At 36.6% G+C, this 15,144-nt stretch overlaps 1 protein-coding gene across 1 annotated transcript; it reads left to right on the top strand.

Annotated features, from left to right (window-relative positions):
- Positions 1 to 3,892: 3,892 nt before the first annotated feature.
- On the top strand, positions 3,893 to 13,433 carry LOC134843850 (ATP-dependent zinc metalloprotease YME1L1-like). The gene is made up of 8 exons (XM_063860157.1): positions 3,893 to 4,169; positions 4,388 to 4,582; positions 7,489 to 7,652; positions 7,826 to 8,124; positions 8,401 to 8,549; positions 10,650 to 10,769; positions 11,074 to 11,361; positions 13,095 to 13,433. Exons 1-8 carry the CDS (start codon positions 3,894 to 3,896, stop codon positions 13,350 to 13,352), a joined length of 1,749 nt encoding a protein of 582 aa, XP_063716227.1. The 5' UTR covers position 3,893; the 3' UTR covers positions 13,353 to 13,433.
- The last annotated feature ends 1,711 nt before the right edge of the window (positions 13,434 to 15,144 follow it).

Below are 15,144 nucleotides of genomic sequence, written 5' to 3'. Positions count from 1 at the left end.
ATCTAGAAGAAATCAGGTCGTTGGGACTACCCGAGCATCAACAAAAAGTGACCATCTTGGTGGTGAGCACAATGCTGGCTCTACGATGGATGGAAGAAAACTTAGCAAAGTATCGAGAATCGAAGACGCCAACAACAGAGTCGATTCACGCGATAGATTACAGCAGGAGACTTGAGTTGTTCGAGACAGCATGCAAGGTGTTCGCCATACCAATGGAAGTCAGACACGTGTGGAGCCGCTTGAGATTCTTTCCTTGGTTTCGCGCGACGTTAAAATCCTGGTTATATGTAGCGACGAAGGATCACATGAGGAAACATCAAAAGGAATATCGACAATTCCAGGCCGAGATAGGACCAGATGCCTTCAAAAGACCTCTGCTGACCCATCGAAATGCGATCACGACGGGGTGGAAAAGAGTGGGTAGAGTATCCAGAGACAATACTAGAACGAGGGAGTCAATACTGGAGGAGGACCTGGCGAAGAATGTAAGCCTGAGTCTTCACAATTCCTTCTGTTTGAACCGGGAGTCGAAGGTGAAGAGCTTACCGAATCAAGCGAAGAGATTGCAATAGCAAAGGGAGTGGATGTGATCCTATGAACAGCTGAAGGCTTGGGAGGAGATTGTGATCAGCTCCGATGACGAAGAGGCACTATTGGAACAGATCACAGTGCCAAAAATATCTGGATCTGGTACCTCGAGGGCGAAGAACACAAGGTGAGCCGGTGGCTCAAAAGGAAAAATTCTAGAGTCTTGAGATGGAGGGGGCTCGAGGGTGAACTCGGATGAAATCTGGGTTCACGAAAAAGAAATTTTAACAAATAAGATATTGTTATTAATATGCTAGATCTATTATATAAATCAAAATGCTGCATGACAATTTCCTGATTGAATAGGACAAAAGAAATTTTAAATCACCAGCTTAAAAAGCGGGAATTCCTAAGGTGCAGGTGTGTGCATATTTTGATTGCTGTTTAGCGATAATGTGAAAATTTTATGTGGTGGTAAATTTTGGAAGGTAGATAAACTTAAGTCTGCTGCAAACTTCTGTAAATGGCCACTGGCACTGTACCTTGAGTGACACTCGGGCTTCTGGGGATTCACTGACAGAGACAGCACGCAATGAGGACATCGATTTTGAGTCCGGGGAGTATGTGCCAGTCGGTCATGTCTGGAAGTTTGACCTTGAGAGACACGAAAATACGTAATTTTGGAGTGGAATTTTAATTTTCAAAATTTCGAATGGAGCCTGTCATGCTCAGTTTTCTCGTACCAACTGAAAACACAAGGTGAAAAATCAGAACATCCGAATTTACAAATGCGGGAAATTACTCAAGAAAAACAGCGGGAAATCGCTATTCGCAATTTCCAGATATAAAATAGGACACGAGTAGAGCTGTCTTATCCCGAAATAGGAGGCGAGACGATAAATAGAAGAAAGAACGACTATTCGGAACGAACTAGAGTGAACCTTCGATGGAAAGGTGGACAGCTTGAGTGTCCCAATGGTTCATACAAAAACTCAAATTCTAGAGCCAGAACTTACTTCTGTTACCAAAACTGACCAGTATCAAATTTATTTAGTTATATTACCTAGTTCTTGAGTTGCTCCCTGTACTCGAGTACATCAACATGTGAGTCCCCAATTTAAATTTCTCGAGTGTGTTTTATGATTGTTATGTTGAGATAAGGCGAGTTTTAGGTTGATCCATCTGAAATGGATCAAAGTTCCACTGTCCAATAAAAAGTAACTTAACGGATTGTTCCGACCCTGTTTTTAACGGCGTTCGCGTATTTTGGGTATTTTGAGACCTAAGTATGGGGACGTTCTTATTTTCTAGAGTGGGGGATATTTTGGTAGTAGCCTTTAAGCTGTAACGGGTTCTAGTCTCATGTCGCAAGCGAACCGAATTGGCTCCGACCGTTCTTGAGGTAGAAAAACACAAGAGATAGTGTCCCTGACTCTTGAGCCAATGGTTATAGGGCCTATTTTTCTTAAGCCTCATATGTGACCGAAGTAGGCGACTGTTACAAATATTCACAAAATATGAAATTCTTAACCTTGTAGTTGGGTGCTGTCAGGGTGCTCTCAGGTGTTGCGAATCTTGCCTCCAAATCTCACTTCTCAAATCCTTGTAGTTTTCGATATATTATGTTTTTTGTGATTTTTTCAATATTTTCAGAAAATTTTAATTAATTATTTTCTCAAAATGTGAAATTCCCAACCTTGTAGTTGGGTGCTACAAGAGTACTTTAAGGAGTTACAAATTTTGCCTCCAAATCTGACTGTTCAAATCCTTGTAATTTTCGAGATATGACGTTTTTTGTGATTTTTTTCAAAAAAATTTTCAGAAAACTTATATTAATTTTTTTCCCGCAAAATTTGAAATTCCCAGCCATGTAGTTGGGTACTGTCAGAGTTCTCTCAAAGATTGCGAATCTTGCCTCCAATAATGACTGCTCAACTCTTTGTAGTTTTCGAGATTGACGTTTTTTGTGATTTTTTTCAAAAAATTTCAGAAAACTTAAGTTATTATGATTTTTTTTAAATCTGAATTTTCCAACCCGGTAGTGAGGTCCGTCAGAGTACTCTCAAGGATTGCGAATCTTGCCTCCAAGTATGACTGCTCAATTCTTTTGTAGTTTTCCAGGTGTGACGTTTTTTGTGATTGTTTTCAAAATTTTCAGAAAGTTTAAATTAATTATTTTTCAAAATTTGAAATTCCCTACGCCATAGTTCGGTGTTGTCAAGGTACTCTAAAGAGTTGCAAATTTTACCACATACGACTGCTAAACGCGACTGCTCAAATGCTTTCAGTCTCCCAGATGTGACGTTATTTGATTTTTTCAAAATTTCTCCAAGAATTTATCTACAAAGAAATTCAAAAACTTTGAAAATACCAACTCGATGAAAATACCAACTTATTGTCAGCGTACACGCTGGCGTGTCAAATCTTGCCTCTGAAAATAATTGCTCGAATCCTTTTAGTTTCCGAGATAAGACGTTTTTTTTTCAATTTTTTTTCCGCGAAACTTAGGTTTAAAAAAAAATCGAAAAATTTCTCTTTTAATTGAAAAGGACTTAAACACTTGTCATCTTCTTTTATCATTATCACTTCCATATCTAGAAAATTCCAAGGATTTTGACTGGAATACGTGATGAAGGGACTCCTGACTGTAACCTCGGTTACTATGATACTTTCGACCTTCTGATTACCTCATAAAAAAACTTCCTAACCCTATAGTAGGGTGCTCTCAGGGACTCTCAGTGAGTGCAAATCTGGTCTCCAAATTTCTCCAGAGGCCCATTAAGTTTTCGAGATGACGCTTTTAAAATGGAAATTAAAAAAATTAAAAACTTCGAAATTATCAATCCTGTAATTGGGTGCAGTCTGAGTACACTAAAAGTTTGCAGATGTTGTTCCCAATATATGCGGTTTTTCATGAGTTGTCGAAAAATTTCGAAGCACCGGAGGTGCGTTAAACGCTAGTTACTAATTGATTTTTTACATTCCCATTAATTGCAATTTAATTTTCGCTGGTCCAATTGATTTTTGAGCTGCCCTGGACCAAGGTTCTACATTTTACTCGCAAAGCCGCGAATTGTTTAAATTGTAGTCCCAAAACTGAATGATAGATTGGGCCTTTTCGTTTAGGCACAGTCCTAAACGGAAGGGCCCTATCTATAGTTAAGTTATGAGACCATGATTTAACACTTTACTAGTATTCGGAGAGTGGAGTGTAAAACGTTGGGAAAAACTTTCGAAAACAGTGATTTTTGAAATTTTGGAAATTAATAACTTGCTAACATAAACGAGGGCGTTTTTTGTATTTGTTGCAAAGCGGCACTTGGTATTCAGTCATCATCAGTAGGGCTTTCAATCTTTCAGATATTATGCAAAGTTCAAAATTACTTCTTGTTTACAAACCGTTTTCGACGGGTTGCATTGTCATACATAAACGTACCTTACTGAGTTTTATCCCACGTGCCAATAGGAAAAACAGTAATAAACAAATAGAAAAATTATTAGATCTTGCTCTCTGCGAATATCGTTTTACTCCTTCTTTCAAACATGATTTCAAAAAACATTTCTTGGAGGGTTTTAGAAGTAAAGAGGGGAGCATGAAATCGAGTTCATCTACAATGTCAGCCTTAAATTTGCTATGCTCTGTAAGTAATTTTCTAATTATCAAATTGATTGATTTCTTACACTAATTTTTAACAGCCATGCTTAAAGTTCCAGATATGAATTATTTCCACATTTTGATCAATTATAAAATATAAAATATATTTTTTTTTCACAGAATCTTTAAAATAAAAGCGATTCTGAAGAGCAGACGTATATTTTGTTATCTCTAAGAACTGATTTGGTATTTTTTGTGTTGCAGGTAATGTTCGGCGGAGCAGTTATAACTTTAGCATATGCACTCAGATCTAGTGTAGAGATCAAATATGAAAACATTGGACTGGGAACGCAGAGCAAATTGATACATCGCAAAGAAATTCCCAACGTCAAATTCTCTGACGTGAAAGGCTGTGATGAAGTAAAAATTGAACTGGAAGAGTATGTTTCATATTTAAAAGTAAGTTATGCATTTGTTGCATTTTTGTGATAATTGGAAATTTCTTGAAACAACTAATTTAATAATTGAGAACAGGAAAGCCAAAATTTGCAACTTTTAAGCATTCGGGACATCTCTGGAAAAAAATCTAATGTACATTTTGGAGATTTTGTACTCCCGGCGAAGCTAATGGTGTTTTTCTGAAGCAGTTAGCTCACTGCGAAGGGTTACTTGTGAGATTTCTGGCATATTGTGTAGCGGAGAATTTATCTATCGTCAATGGTAGTATAGTTTTTAACAAATTTCTCAGAAAAAGTCTTCAATTTTCAAAATAATTCTGGCCTTTCAAAATAATTCTGAAATTAAGAAATCCACGGAGTCGAAAGTAGAAGAAAATTCACGGAAAAGAGGGCATGCTGAAGATTTGCGAGAGGAACTGCATGTTTTCAAGCAAATGACTCCTTTAGCTCTCAAGAACCAGCTGAATGAAGTTGATTCTAGCATTGACGAGGCTAAAAAAGCTCTTGAAAAGAAGAAGGAACCATCGAACTGTTTCTGTGGTCACATTGGATCAACAGTCTGCAGTTGTCATTGACTCAATATTTGACAAGAAATAAATGGTTTAATTGACCATGTTTTTCTGAAAGTTAGAAAATGCTCTTTTAGGTTCATATAAAGTTCGTTTTTCAAGGTTTGGTCCCAGGTTCATATTTCGTTTTATAAAAGTTGGCAGGACTGGTTTAAGCTAAAAGTAATTAAAAACAAGGATAGCCGGTTACTGTGCAAGTAGCACAGAATGTTCCGACCTTAGTCTTTAGAAAACTACTTGCTTAAAATTTAGTTTAAGGGTCTTAAATTAGGCATGATTCAGCTGTTGTAGGCATATTTAGGTATAACTCAGCCGCTCGCCTGCTTTATTCGCTTGAATTTAGACGAAAAGTCAAAAATTTCAAACCTATTTTTCTCGACACGACCTAAAGGGCTTTAATATGGTATATCACTCAACCCAGTCAGATGATTATTTGTGGTAGCTGATTTTGCGTGGAAAACTAAAACACACCCGAATACAAATTTCTTCGCAAATTTCAATGGAACAATAATTCTTTGAAGTTTGCGTTTGCCTTGTTTAAGCATTTTATGTATAATTTTTCTTTAAAAAATTGCGTGGCAGATTGGTGTTTTGAAATATTGGGATGGATATTACTTGCCCTTCCGAGAGCAAGTGTCTTGTAATCGGGAGTTAGACGTTTTCCCCCCTCTAACTACTTTTCCCACAAATCATACTCTTTTCTTACTTGCTTTTTTATTGAAGCTTGAGAAATTTCAGATCCATTCGCGCCCTATAGGTTTGTTTTTGCCTTTGCCCCCTTATAAAAATTGAATTGTCAGACTTTATGACAATTTCTTATGATTTTTTTTTTGTTTTTGGCTCAAGGGGCATCTATCTACGCCTTGTCGGCTAAGTGGCCGCTCGGTAAAAACTAAAAACCTATTTAATGCTCTATGGTGGGTTTCTTGACTCGATTTTTCTATTCCCATCTCATTTTTTATTTGCGCTTGCTTTGCATTGCAAGTGCTGCGAATCTCCGCTTCATCTTTGTAAAAGAATTGACAAATTGACGTCTCTGAAGAAATTTCGCATTGGTCTTGACAGTTCAAATGCATTTCTAAAAGTTCAGCTGAAATTTCAATACCATTTGAGCTGGTTTTACTATGCAAGATACAAAGGGCAACTGTTCAGAGAAATCAATTATGAAATGTTAAATTTATTTTTCGAAATATATAGTCAAAAGCAAGCAAAACGTGGAAAAGAGCCGTGTAACTTTTAGTACTACACAAATTGGTGATATTTTAGCATATGTGATTCATTTCAGGATAGCGTGCGAAAGAAATGGTAATTGAGATTTTTTTTGAAGTTTTTTTGTTTCATTTTACTTTTTGTCAAAAGAAAAAACTGAATGGAGCTGTGCATTTAACTCTCTGAATTTACAAGTTTGTCTGAAATTATGAATTTATCTGTTTACAAAGTTTTGAAACGTTATCCCATTTTTCCTCTTTTTTACACTAGCGATCAGCTTAGAGTATTGTTACGAACCTTCTTTTTTTCGAACCTAACTCGCAAAGGAAAGTGTTCACTTATTTGGAAATTTCACGATAGCATTGGAAATTGCATAGCATCTGTTCTCTGCTTTGTTCATGGCTAATTTTCGGTACCTATTAAGCCTCCGTGACTGAGTGGTTAGGGTATGAGACCAAATCTCTACGTCGCACATTCGAATCTCAGACGTAGCCATTTTTTTTTCCACCAATTCGAGGCCTTTTTCTTATTGCACTTTATAGAGCTGCTTTTTGTCGTGTTCTCGCTAGTGTTTGCGAAGCGAAGATTCGCCTCTGTGTCATAAATGATTCCATCGCCTCTGTTTTGTGTTTGTGTGAATAGATTTCAAAGTGAATAGAATTTTTGTTGTTAGTCTGAAAAAGTGTTGCGGCTTTTCAAATAGTCTTTTGTCATTTTTTTTTCGCCTTCATTCTAAAAACCAAATTGCAAGTAATATTTTCTATTGCAAAAATTCCTCCCTTAGTCGGCTTTTCTCACTAAAATTATATATCTCTAGACTCGAAAGCACGCAAAACGTTTCAGACCAATTGTGCTAAACGTTTCGGTTTTATCGACTTGGACAAAATACACCTCGCGGGTATACTATTAGACCAATCCAGGTTCGAATCTTTTAAGAGGCCTTTTTGTTAGCAGGTAAATTGTTTAGTTCAAATGCAGTTAGTTACCGAAGGAAAAAAGTTTTCAAATTGTGACAGTTAGGTGTATTGGCTTTTCTTTTACTGGTTCACTTATGAAACCAGTTTGGAAAACAGCTGGCAATGGTTAACCTTGCATTGATATTAGTAAGGTGTCTTCTTTCAAATTTCAGGACCCGGCCAGAATTGCTCGTCTTGGCGGAAGGATGCCCAAGGGACTGCTGATGGTGGGAGCACCGGGTGTTGGAAAGACCCTGTTGGCCAAGGCACTGGCGGGAGAGTCCAGTGTCCCTTTCTACTATGCAAACGCCTCCGAGTTTGATGGCCAGGCTATTGGGTATGTGAATAAAAATATATATTTAAGTGCCATAATTTTCTTTATAAGATAGCTCATGTCATTATGCTTAATACAAGATGCAATGCTACTGGCCTGATGATGCTGATTGGTTCGATATGAAAAAGATTTGAAGTTGACCACAGAAGAAAGTTTCAATCGTACATGTTTTTTAGGTCAGGAGCGAAAGCTATTCGCAGTTTGTATGACGAAGCTAGAAAGAACACTCCATGTGTCGTGTTCTTGGACGAATTGGATTCGATTGGGCCTATGCGGTTGATTGATTCGATGTCTGGAGGAGCTTACACGTCACGTGACACTGTCGATCAGCTGCTGGCTGCCCTGGATGGCTTCAACTCAAACGACGGAGTGTTAACCATCGGAGCAACTAACTTCCCCCAGAGACTGGACTCGGCACTCACTCGGCCCGGAAGATTCGACTCAAAGGTCACAGTCGGATTCCCCGACAAAAAAGGTTCACATTTTGCCGTTTTTCTTCAAAAATGTTCTGAATTTTTTTATAGTGTTGCCGTTTTTCTTCACAAAGATTCGAAGAGAGATCTATCGATTTATTTCGAGATATTTTAACAGAAAATATGTTTGCTAATAAACCCGTGCGATTAGAAAACATGATGTACCCGTTGACCTTGGGTTTAATTGGATAGAACAGTCTCACCTGAATGTTTCCAATTTAGTTTCCCTCAGACTAGCAAATGCTAATTTAGATGAAAAACTTATTCTCGCTGTACAGGTCGATCTGAAATCCTGAAGTTCTACTTGTCCAAGGTGAAGATGGGCGAGAGCATTGACCTGAAGTTTCTGGCTCGCAAGACTATCGGGTTCAACGGTGCAGATATTGCCAACATGGTGAACCAGGCAGCACTTGCAGCCGCCAGACAGGTACATTATGAAATGAAAGTCAGGAATAAAGACCAAGTAGAGCTTAGTTATTGTTCCGACCACTGAAAGTGGGGAGGAACTTTGTGTTCGGGTGTGTTTTAGTTTTTTCGTCTTCCTCGCAAAATTAGGCACTGCAAATAGCCATCGGATTTTTTTCAATCGTGATTCTAACAACATACAGAAAATGGAAAAATGTTTTCCCAGTATCGAGAAAAATCGGTGTGAAGTTTTTGGTTTTTGTCTTAATTAGAGCAAATAAAGCGAGTGAGCAGGCTTACAAAAGCTTATTTTAATAGCTTAAGTTAGGCCGTGAAAACGTAATTTTTGATTTTTTTTGTTTTTCAGCTTATTTTTCTACAAAAATTGTTGTCCAATTTGCTTAATTTACTCTGACTGCCGAATATGTCTAACCTCCTGTTTTAAGTTCATATCTTTTTATCACACCACGCAGAAAAAAAAACGACATTAAATTGAACAACTTCTTGGTTTTTTTAATACTATGGTGGGAACTTTCTGTGCTACTTGCGCAGCAACCGGCTTTCCTTGTTTTTTGTCGTCTGTTTCGCAGCAGGGTTTGTTTTTTTTTTAATTTTTGGGTTTTTGTTGGAACGGTAGAAACGACATGCTAAAATTTTACGGTACTGGTAATCACGGTCAGACCTTGTATTTTTTCAGTATGTATGCAATTCATTTTTTTCCGGTAAAAATTGGTTGTCTGATTTTCGTTTATCTGCTCAAGTTTTGTCGTCTTAGTTGCCACATCACGAATTTTTCTTGTGCTGCTAGCAAATATTATAGCAGTTGCAAGTGTTGTTGGTTGTACTTTAGGGGAGACTTACAAGTTTTTTTATAAAATCAATTTTCAGTGCAACTGGTGTCAAAGATTGTCAGCTTTGTTTCCGCTTCGTGAGTTTTTTTTCGTTGTTAATTTATAATTCAATTGTTTTACTTGGATGGTTTGCCTCTAGATTTGCTGTTTTTTTATGGAAATTTAAGGGATTGGGTTTTTTTTATTTTTTTTTGAGACGCTTTGGAAAATTTTATCGAAAACTAGTTGAAGGGATCAATCGAAAGAACCGGTTGCGAGAATTTTACTTGCAGAAGCGGCGACTTTTTAATTTTTTTGTAAGAAAACTTATGTCCATGGGAAAACAATTAAGGTTTTGGGCAAAGTCGAAGTTTTGAAATAACCCATTTCACCCTGCATCAGTATGAGAAATTCAAAATAATCAAACGTATTTCTAGCTTTAATTGGGCTTCTAGTTTTCTTTTAAAGAGGCGTTCAAAACTTTTGGTTCTTTTAGTTCTTTCAAACATTTTTTTCTATTTATGTTTTTAAATGTTTGTGTTGTATTGCAAGTGGTGCGAAGCTCCGCATCGCCTCTGTGTGTATCAGAATTCCTAGCGTGTCCGGCACACTTGGTCTGGAGGTAACGAATACGCCTGGGACGGCTAAGGCCCTGGGTTCGAATCTGAACGGGACGAATATGCCTGGGAAGGCTAAGATTATGGGTTCGAATTTGACCAGAGCCTTTTTTTTAACGGCTTTCAATTATTTCGTTTCTAAAAAAACTCGGCTTACTTTTTGTATGCTTTTTTTTCAGCTTAATTGTCCAATCTTGGTCTTGTTAATTTATGTATGCAATTTTCATTGCAGTTGCTCTTACTCCTTCAATTGTAATTTTACTAGCCTTAAATTTGTATTTTTTTCTTTGTTTTTGTTTTCGGTTAAAATCCTTATTCGTAACTTTATGATTTTTGTTTATTTTTTGTCAACTTTCTTTCGTTTTAAGCGAAACATAATTTTTATGCTTCCCAGTGGGTCGAACCAAATGCCCAAAACCGTTGAATAAAGTTTATAGTTCAAAATTTTTCATGAAAAAAAATTTGTTTTCGGTTCTACGGGAGTTTACCCAAGTTTTGTCTCTCAGACGTCGCTCGATGATCATTTTTGAATTTGCTTGAAATGCCGTCATTTTTGTTTAATTTTCAGATAGTAACTTGATTCATTCACCGTATAAGTGCAGACGCAGACGATTGTTGGATCAACAGAAGTAGGTTTTACGTAATTTAAATGTATGGCTGTGTTCTTTTTCTCAGGGAAAGAAATCGGTCTTTCTGGCCGACTTGGAGGAGGCTATGGACAGGGCGAGGAGGGGAAAGGAGCAGAAGACGAAGAAGTACACGACATTCAACCTGAAAACCATCTCCATCAATCAAGTAAGTCTCAGCATTGTCTCAATTGGTGCAAAAAAATGCAAAGCCCTTATAATATAATTTTTAAGCCCTTTTACAAAGTTTCAGCTTAGTGTTTCAGTGGTGTCAGTTAAAGCATCGAAAAACTTAGTGCAAAAGAGATTCTTCAATTACGTTTGAGAAAAAGTGTTGAAAAATACCGACCGATGTATATTGATTTACTTAATTGCTTGATTTGCTCATAAGTAGTGACACGCGGGAATCATCTGTTAAATTTGGTTTTTACAGGGACCTCTATCACTCTTGTACCAATGATTTGATATTCTAGGCTGGCTTTGCATTGGTGGGATTGTTATTGGGCAGAGACGTGCAGCGGTGTACGGTGCTTCCGGTGGGAAGTGTCCAAGGTCAAACTTCACTGGTGCCCCTGGAGCACGAGCACAGTGTATCTATGGCCGAACTGAAGGACATAATCATGTTCAAGCTGGCGGGTCGTGCCGCGGAACAGTTGATGGACGGAGGCGTGAACGATATGACAACTTATTCAATTAATAACTTAAAGGAAGCACACAAGAGAGCAAAGGAGTTAATTGTTAACTACGGACTGAGTGAAAAGGTTCGTCTAATCTGCTTGGTTTTACTAAAAAATTAACGGCCAAAAACGCAATTTACAGGGCAAAAACTTCCAAAAATTGCAGAAGCGGCATTTTTTGGCCTTTTTTTATTTTGCGACAACAAATATAATTGTAATCGGGAACTAAACTTCCTTCCCGTAAACAACTTTTCACACAAATCTGTAAGAAATTGACCTTGCTTTACTCCCAGGCTTTTCTCACCTTCGGTTCATAAAGTCTAAAGTTTGAGTCCCAGCCGGACCTTGTTTTTGTAAATATTATATGAAGAAATCAAAATTTGTCGGGTATCATTTGTCTGCTTATTTTAAGTGCACTTATTTACCGAAGCATCGAATACATTTTCTTCTCATGTCTTTCCGTCTGATTCTCAAATTAGGTTAATTTAATCGAAAAAGTGGCAATCATAAATTGTTCTTGACATTTGAAGCGCTTGAAGGAACTTCAAAGCAAATCAAGAAATTGCCAGGAAACCAATCACAAGTCAAACCGCCAAAAAATAAATTTGAACTTGAACAAATTGTAAGACTTTTCCTGCCCAAAAAAAACGAAAAAATTATCACTTATATAAGAGTGTGAAGTCTCGAATTTCTAATATATATGTCTGTTTCCTTAAGTTCATTGGCTCTGTTCCAACTGTCTGTTGGCTATATTTTCGTTTTTAATTTTTAGTTTAGGCTTGAACGATTTCGGTATATTCTTTTGCGTTTTTTGTGTCAGGAGTAAGTGGGCGTAAAAAGTTGTAATTACAAAACATTATAGCTCAATGTTTCTATGAAGCTTGTTTTGGCTAAAATCGCGTCTACTCAAGTATTGTGAGATTAGTTGCCCACCGGCATCATCCAGGGCAAACGTATGATTGTTAGATCGATTTTTTATCTCTCAATTATTGTTCCGACTATTTGAAAAATGTGGGTGAACTTTGAATTCGGGTGCCTGCTAGTTTTTTTCTTTCCTCACAAAATCAGCATTCAGATGCAACTGCATTTTATGATTTGTAAACGGGTTCCGCAACAGGCCAAAATCAGATTTGTTGCGGAAACCGCAACATTGCTTCTTTTCTTTGATCTTCTTTGCTGTTTTGGATGCAACAAACAAAAAGGTAAAACACTGTGCCGCTCCAAATCGCTCCAAGAATAGGCCAATTTGCTCAATCCGCAATAGTATTTGCGGAATCCAGAACAGTTTGTGGAATCCACAAACAAATGATAAAATATGGGTATAGTAAAATTGAGCTGTTGCTGAATCCGCAACTGTAAGCGGAATCCGCAAATTGTAAGAGGAATCCGCATTTTGTTTGCGGATTCCCTTTACATATATTTATATGTGTAGTAGCCTTTAAAATTATATCTTTTAAATACAAGATTTGATGTCACTAGAATAGATCAGTGCAGAGCATTTTTTCCTCATCTTGAACATTTTTCGAGACAAACATTTGAAACTTTTTTGTCATTTATTTTCAAATTATTTTTTCAGCTTATTGGCTTTGGTCTCATTTTATATCTTGCAATGCTATGTTTGAGTCGTATCGCCTCTGAGTATAAATTGCCTCTGAGTATAAATTGGCATACGCGCTAATTTGGCCATTTCGAACATGTTTGATCTCCATAATTAACCTTGTAAAACCATTCGCTACACCAAAGATTCTTGAGGTGGGAGAAAAGGGAAAAGCCAAATTGAATTTGGTGTATTGCAGTCTGAACCAGAAGTTGTTTAGATCGGAATTATCAGCGGGGTTAAAAGAGTGAGTCACGAGACTATGGATTTGATTGACGAGGAGACAGAGCGAGTAGTGACTGAGATCTACAGCGAATGTCTCGCTGTTCTACGACAGCACAAAGCGGAACTGGAGAAACTGCAGTTACACCTGGCCAAGAAGGAGTCCTTGAGTGGAAAGGAAATCGAAGAATTGCTGGGACTGAAACTTAAAAAATCTGCTAAATTTCAACCAGTGGTTCCGGCAACCATTCCCTAAGTTATGTAATAATAAATAAATTTTAGTTTAAAAATAAGGTTATTTTGATCTAAAGGCTTGAGAATTTAAAATTCAACGAGAGTTGTTTTGATAGCAGAATATTATGACCAGTTTGGAATGAGAATGTTGGTTTATCAAAAGCCGGGATTCTATCTTTGTTAAGGATTCATTGTTCTAAATTTCCTTCGCGAACTGAAAGACATACTACTCGTGTTTTTTGTGATAGTTGAAATATTTTGGAAAAAAGCTAGCAACATTGTGCGTCCAAAGTTGCTTCCTAATTGAATCGGTAAAACCTGCTTGATCTTGTTGTTACTATAGAATATTCATTTACACTTAATTTTAGATACTTTTTTTTGCGGTATGATATATTTACTTTTTGATCCAATTTTTTCAATTGGTTATTTTTATCAAAAAATTGTCAATCATAAATTTTTCATGAAATTCAAAGATCTTTAGGGCCTAGTATTTTTCAAGAACAAGTCAGATTTTTTTCCTATTTCCTTGCGTTCATAACTCTTTTTCAACTGTCAGTTGGCTATTATTGTTCCGGCTTTCGATAAGAAAGTAACCGAATATTTGTGCTCGAGGTGGGTTTTTTTTTCTTCAGACAAACTTCGATTTTTTAACTAGCCATTTTTGACGGAATTTTTTTATATCATTCAAAAGGTATTGTTGTCCTGAGCTCAAATTTGAAAAGATATTTCACCTGTGATCATTTTTCGTAAAGTTGTGGGTGTTTAAAGATTGCCATTTTGGCCAATTTGGGACAATTAACGCGCGATATGTTTCGCGCTATTAACGCTTAAGCGGAGAGTTAATCCGTCTTAAAGTCGTTCCAAATTGGTTGAAAGAAGCTTATTTGCCATAATTGATTTGTTACAAGGAGCTAAATCTATCTTTTTGTACTTCAAATGGCGTGTGGGGGGATGATTTTCATAAAAAATTTCAAATTAAAAAATTTTTTTATTTTTCATTTTATTACATTTAATTTTTTGTTATTACTGCTCCATAAAACCTTAAAATGTTATTACTGCTCCATAAAAGCTTAAAAGGCAGTGGGAACATTCAGGGCTTCGCCCTGATACGAGCAGTCTTGTTATTTATATTATTATTATTGAGAGTAATGAACGTAGTGAGTACTATTATATAGGTCTTATCGATTTTTGTTTGTTTTTTTTAAGGAAATTTGTTCATGCTCAATTTAGATTTTTCGCGGTTTGACTTGTGATTTCTTTTTAAGTTCAGTTCATTTCCGTTCTTACAAGGAACGCAAACTCCACTATCGAACAGCAAAAGTGTGAAGGTGTCGAAAAACGTGATCTACTTAAATTCCGAAAATGGAATTTAGTAATCAGATTTCCAGCAAAATAAAAGGTTTAGATATTGATCGAGTTTTCTTAAATTGAGTTAATTAAACAAAGTGTATACCATAAATTGTTCCACAAATTCAAAGAGATTTAAGGCTATCTATTTTTTTCTTCGATAAAAATTTTTTTTTCAGGTTTTCGATAAAAAAAAACAAGTTAGTGTTTTTTCAGTTTCTTCGCTCTTTTTTACTCCTTTCCAACTGTCAAAAATTAATTGCATTTGAGAAAAACTGGTCTCGTGCTTTATTTTTTTGTCGGGAAAATTGGAATCAACCTCAAGCATTCTTGAAGGGCGCAATTTATTCAAAGCAGCGAATTTTGTTTTTTCATTTGCAAGCGATATCATTCCGGAACATTTCCTGTCCGAAACTTGTATAACAAAATAACTGAATCTTTTAATAGCCTGATTTATCCTTGATTCA

This window comes from Symsagittifera roscoffensis, chromosome 4 (genome assembly GCF_963678635.1).
Source record: "Symsagittifera roscoffensis chromosome 4, txSymRosc1.1, whole genome shotgun sequence".
Lineage (NCBI taxonomy): Eukaryota > Metazoa > Xenacoelomorpha > Acoela > Convolutidae > Symsagittifera > Symsagittifera roscoffensis.
This window is presented reverse-complemented; position numbering and strand designations above follow the sequence as displayed.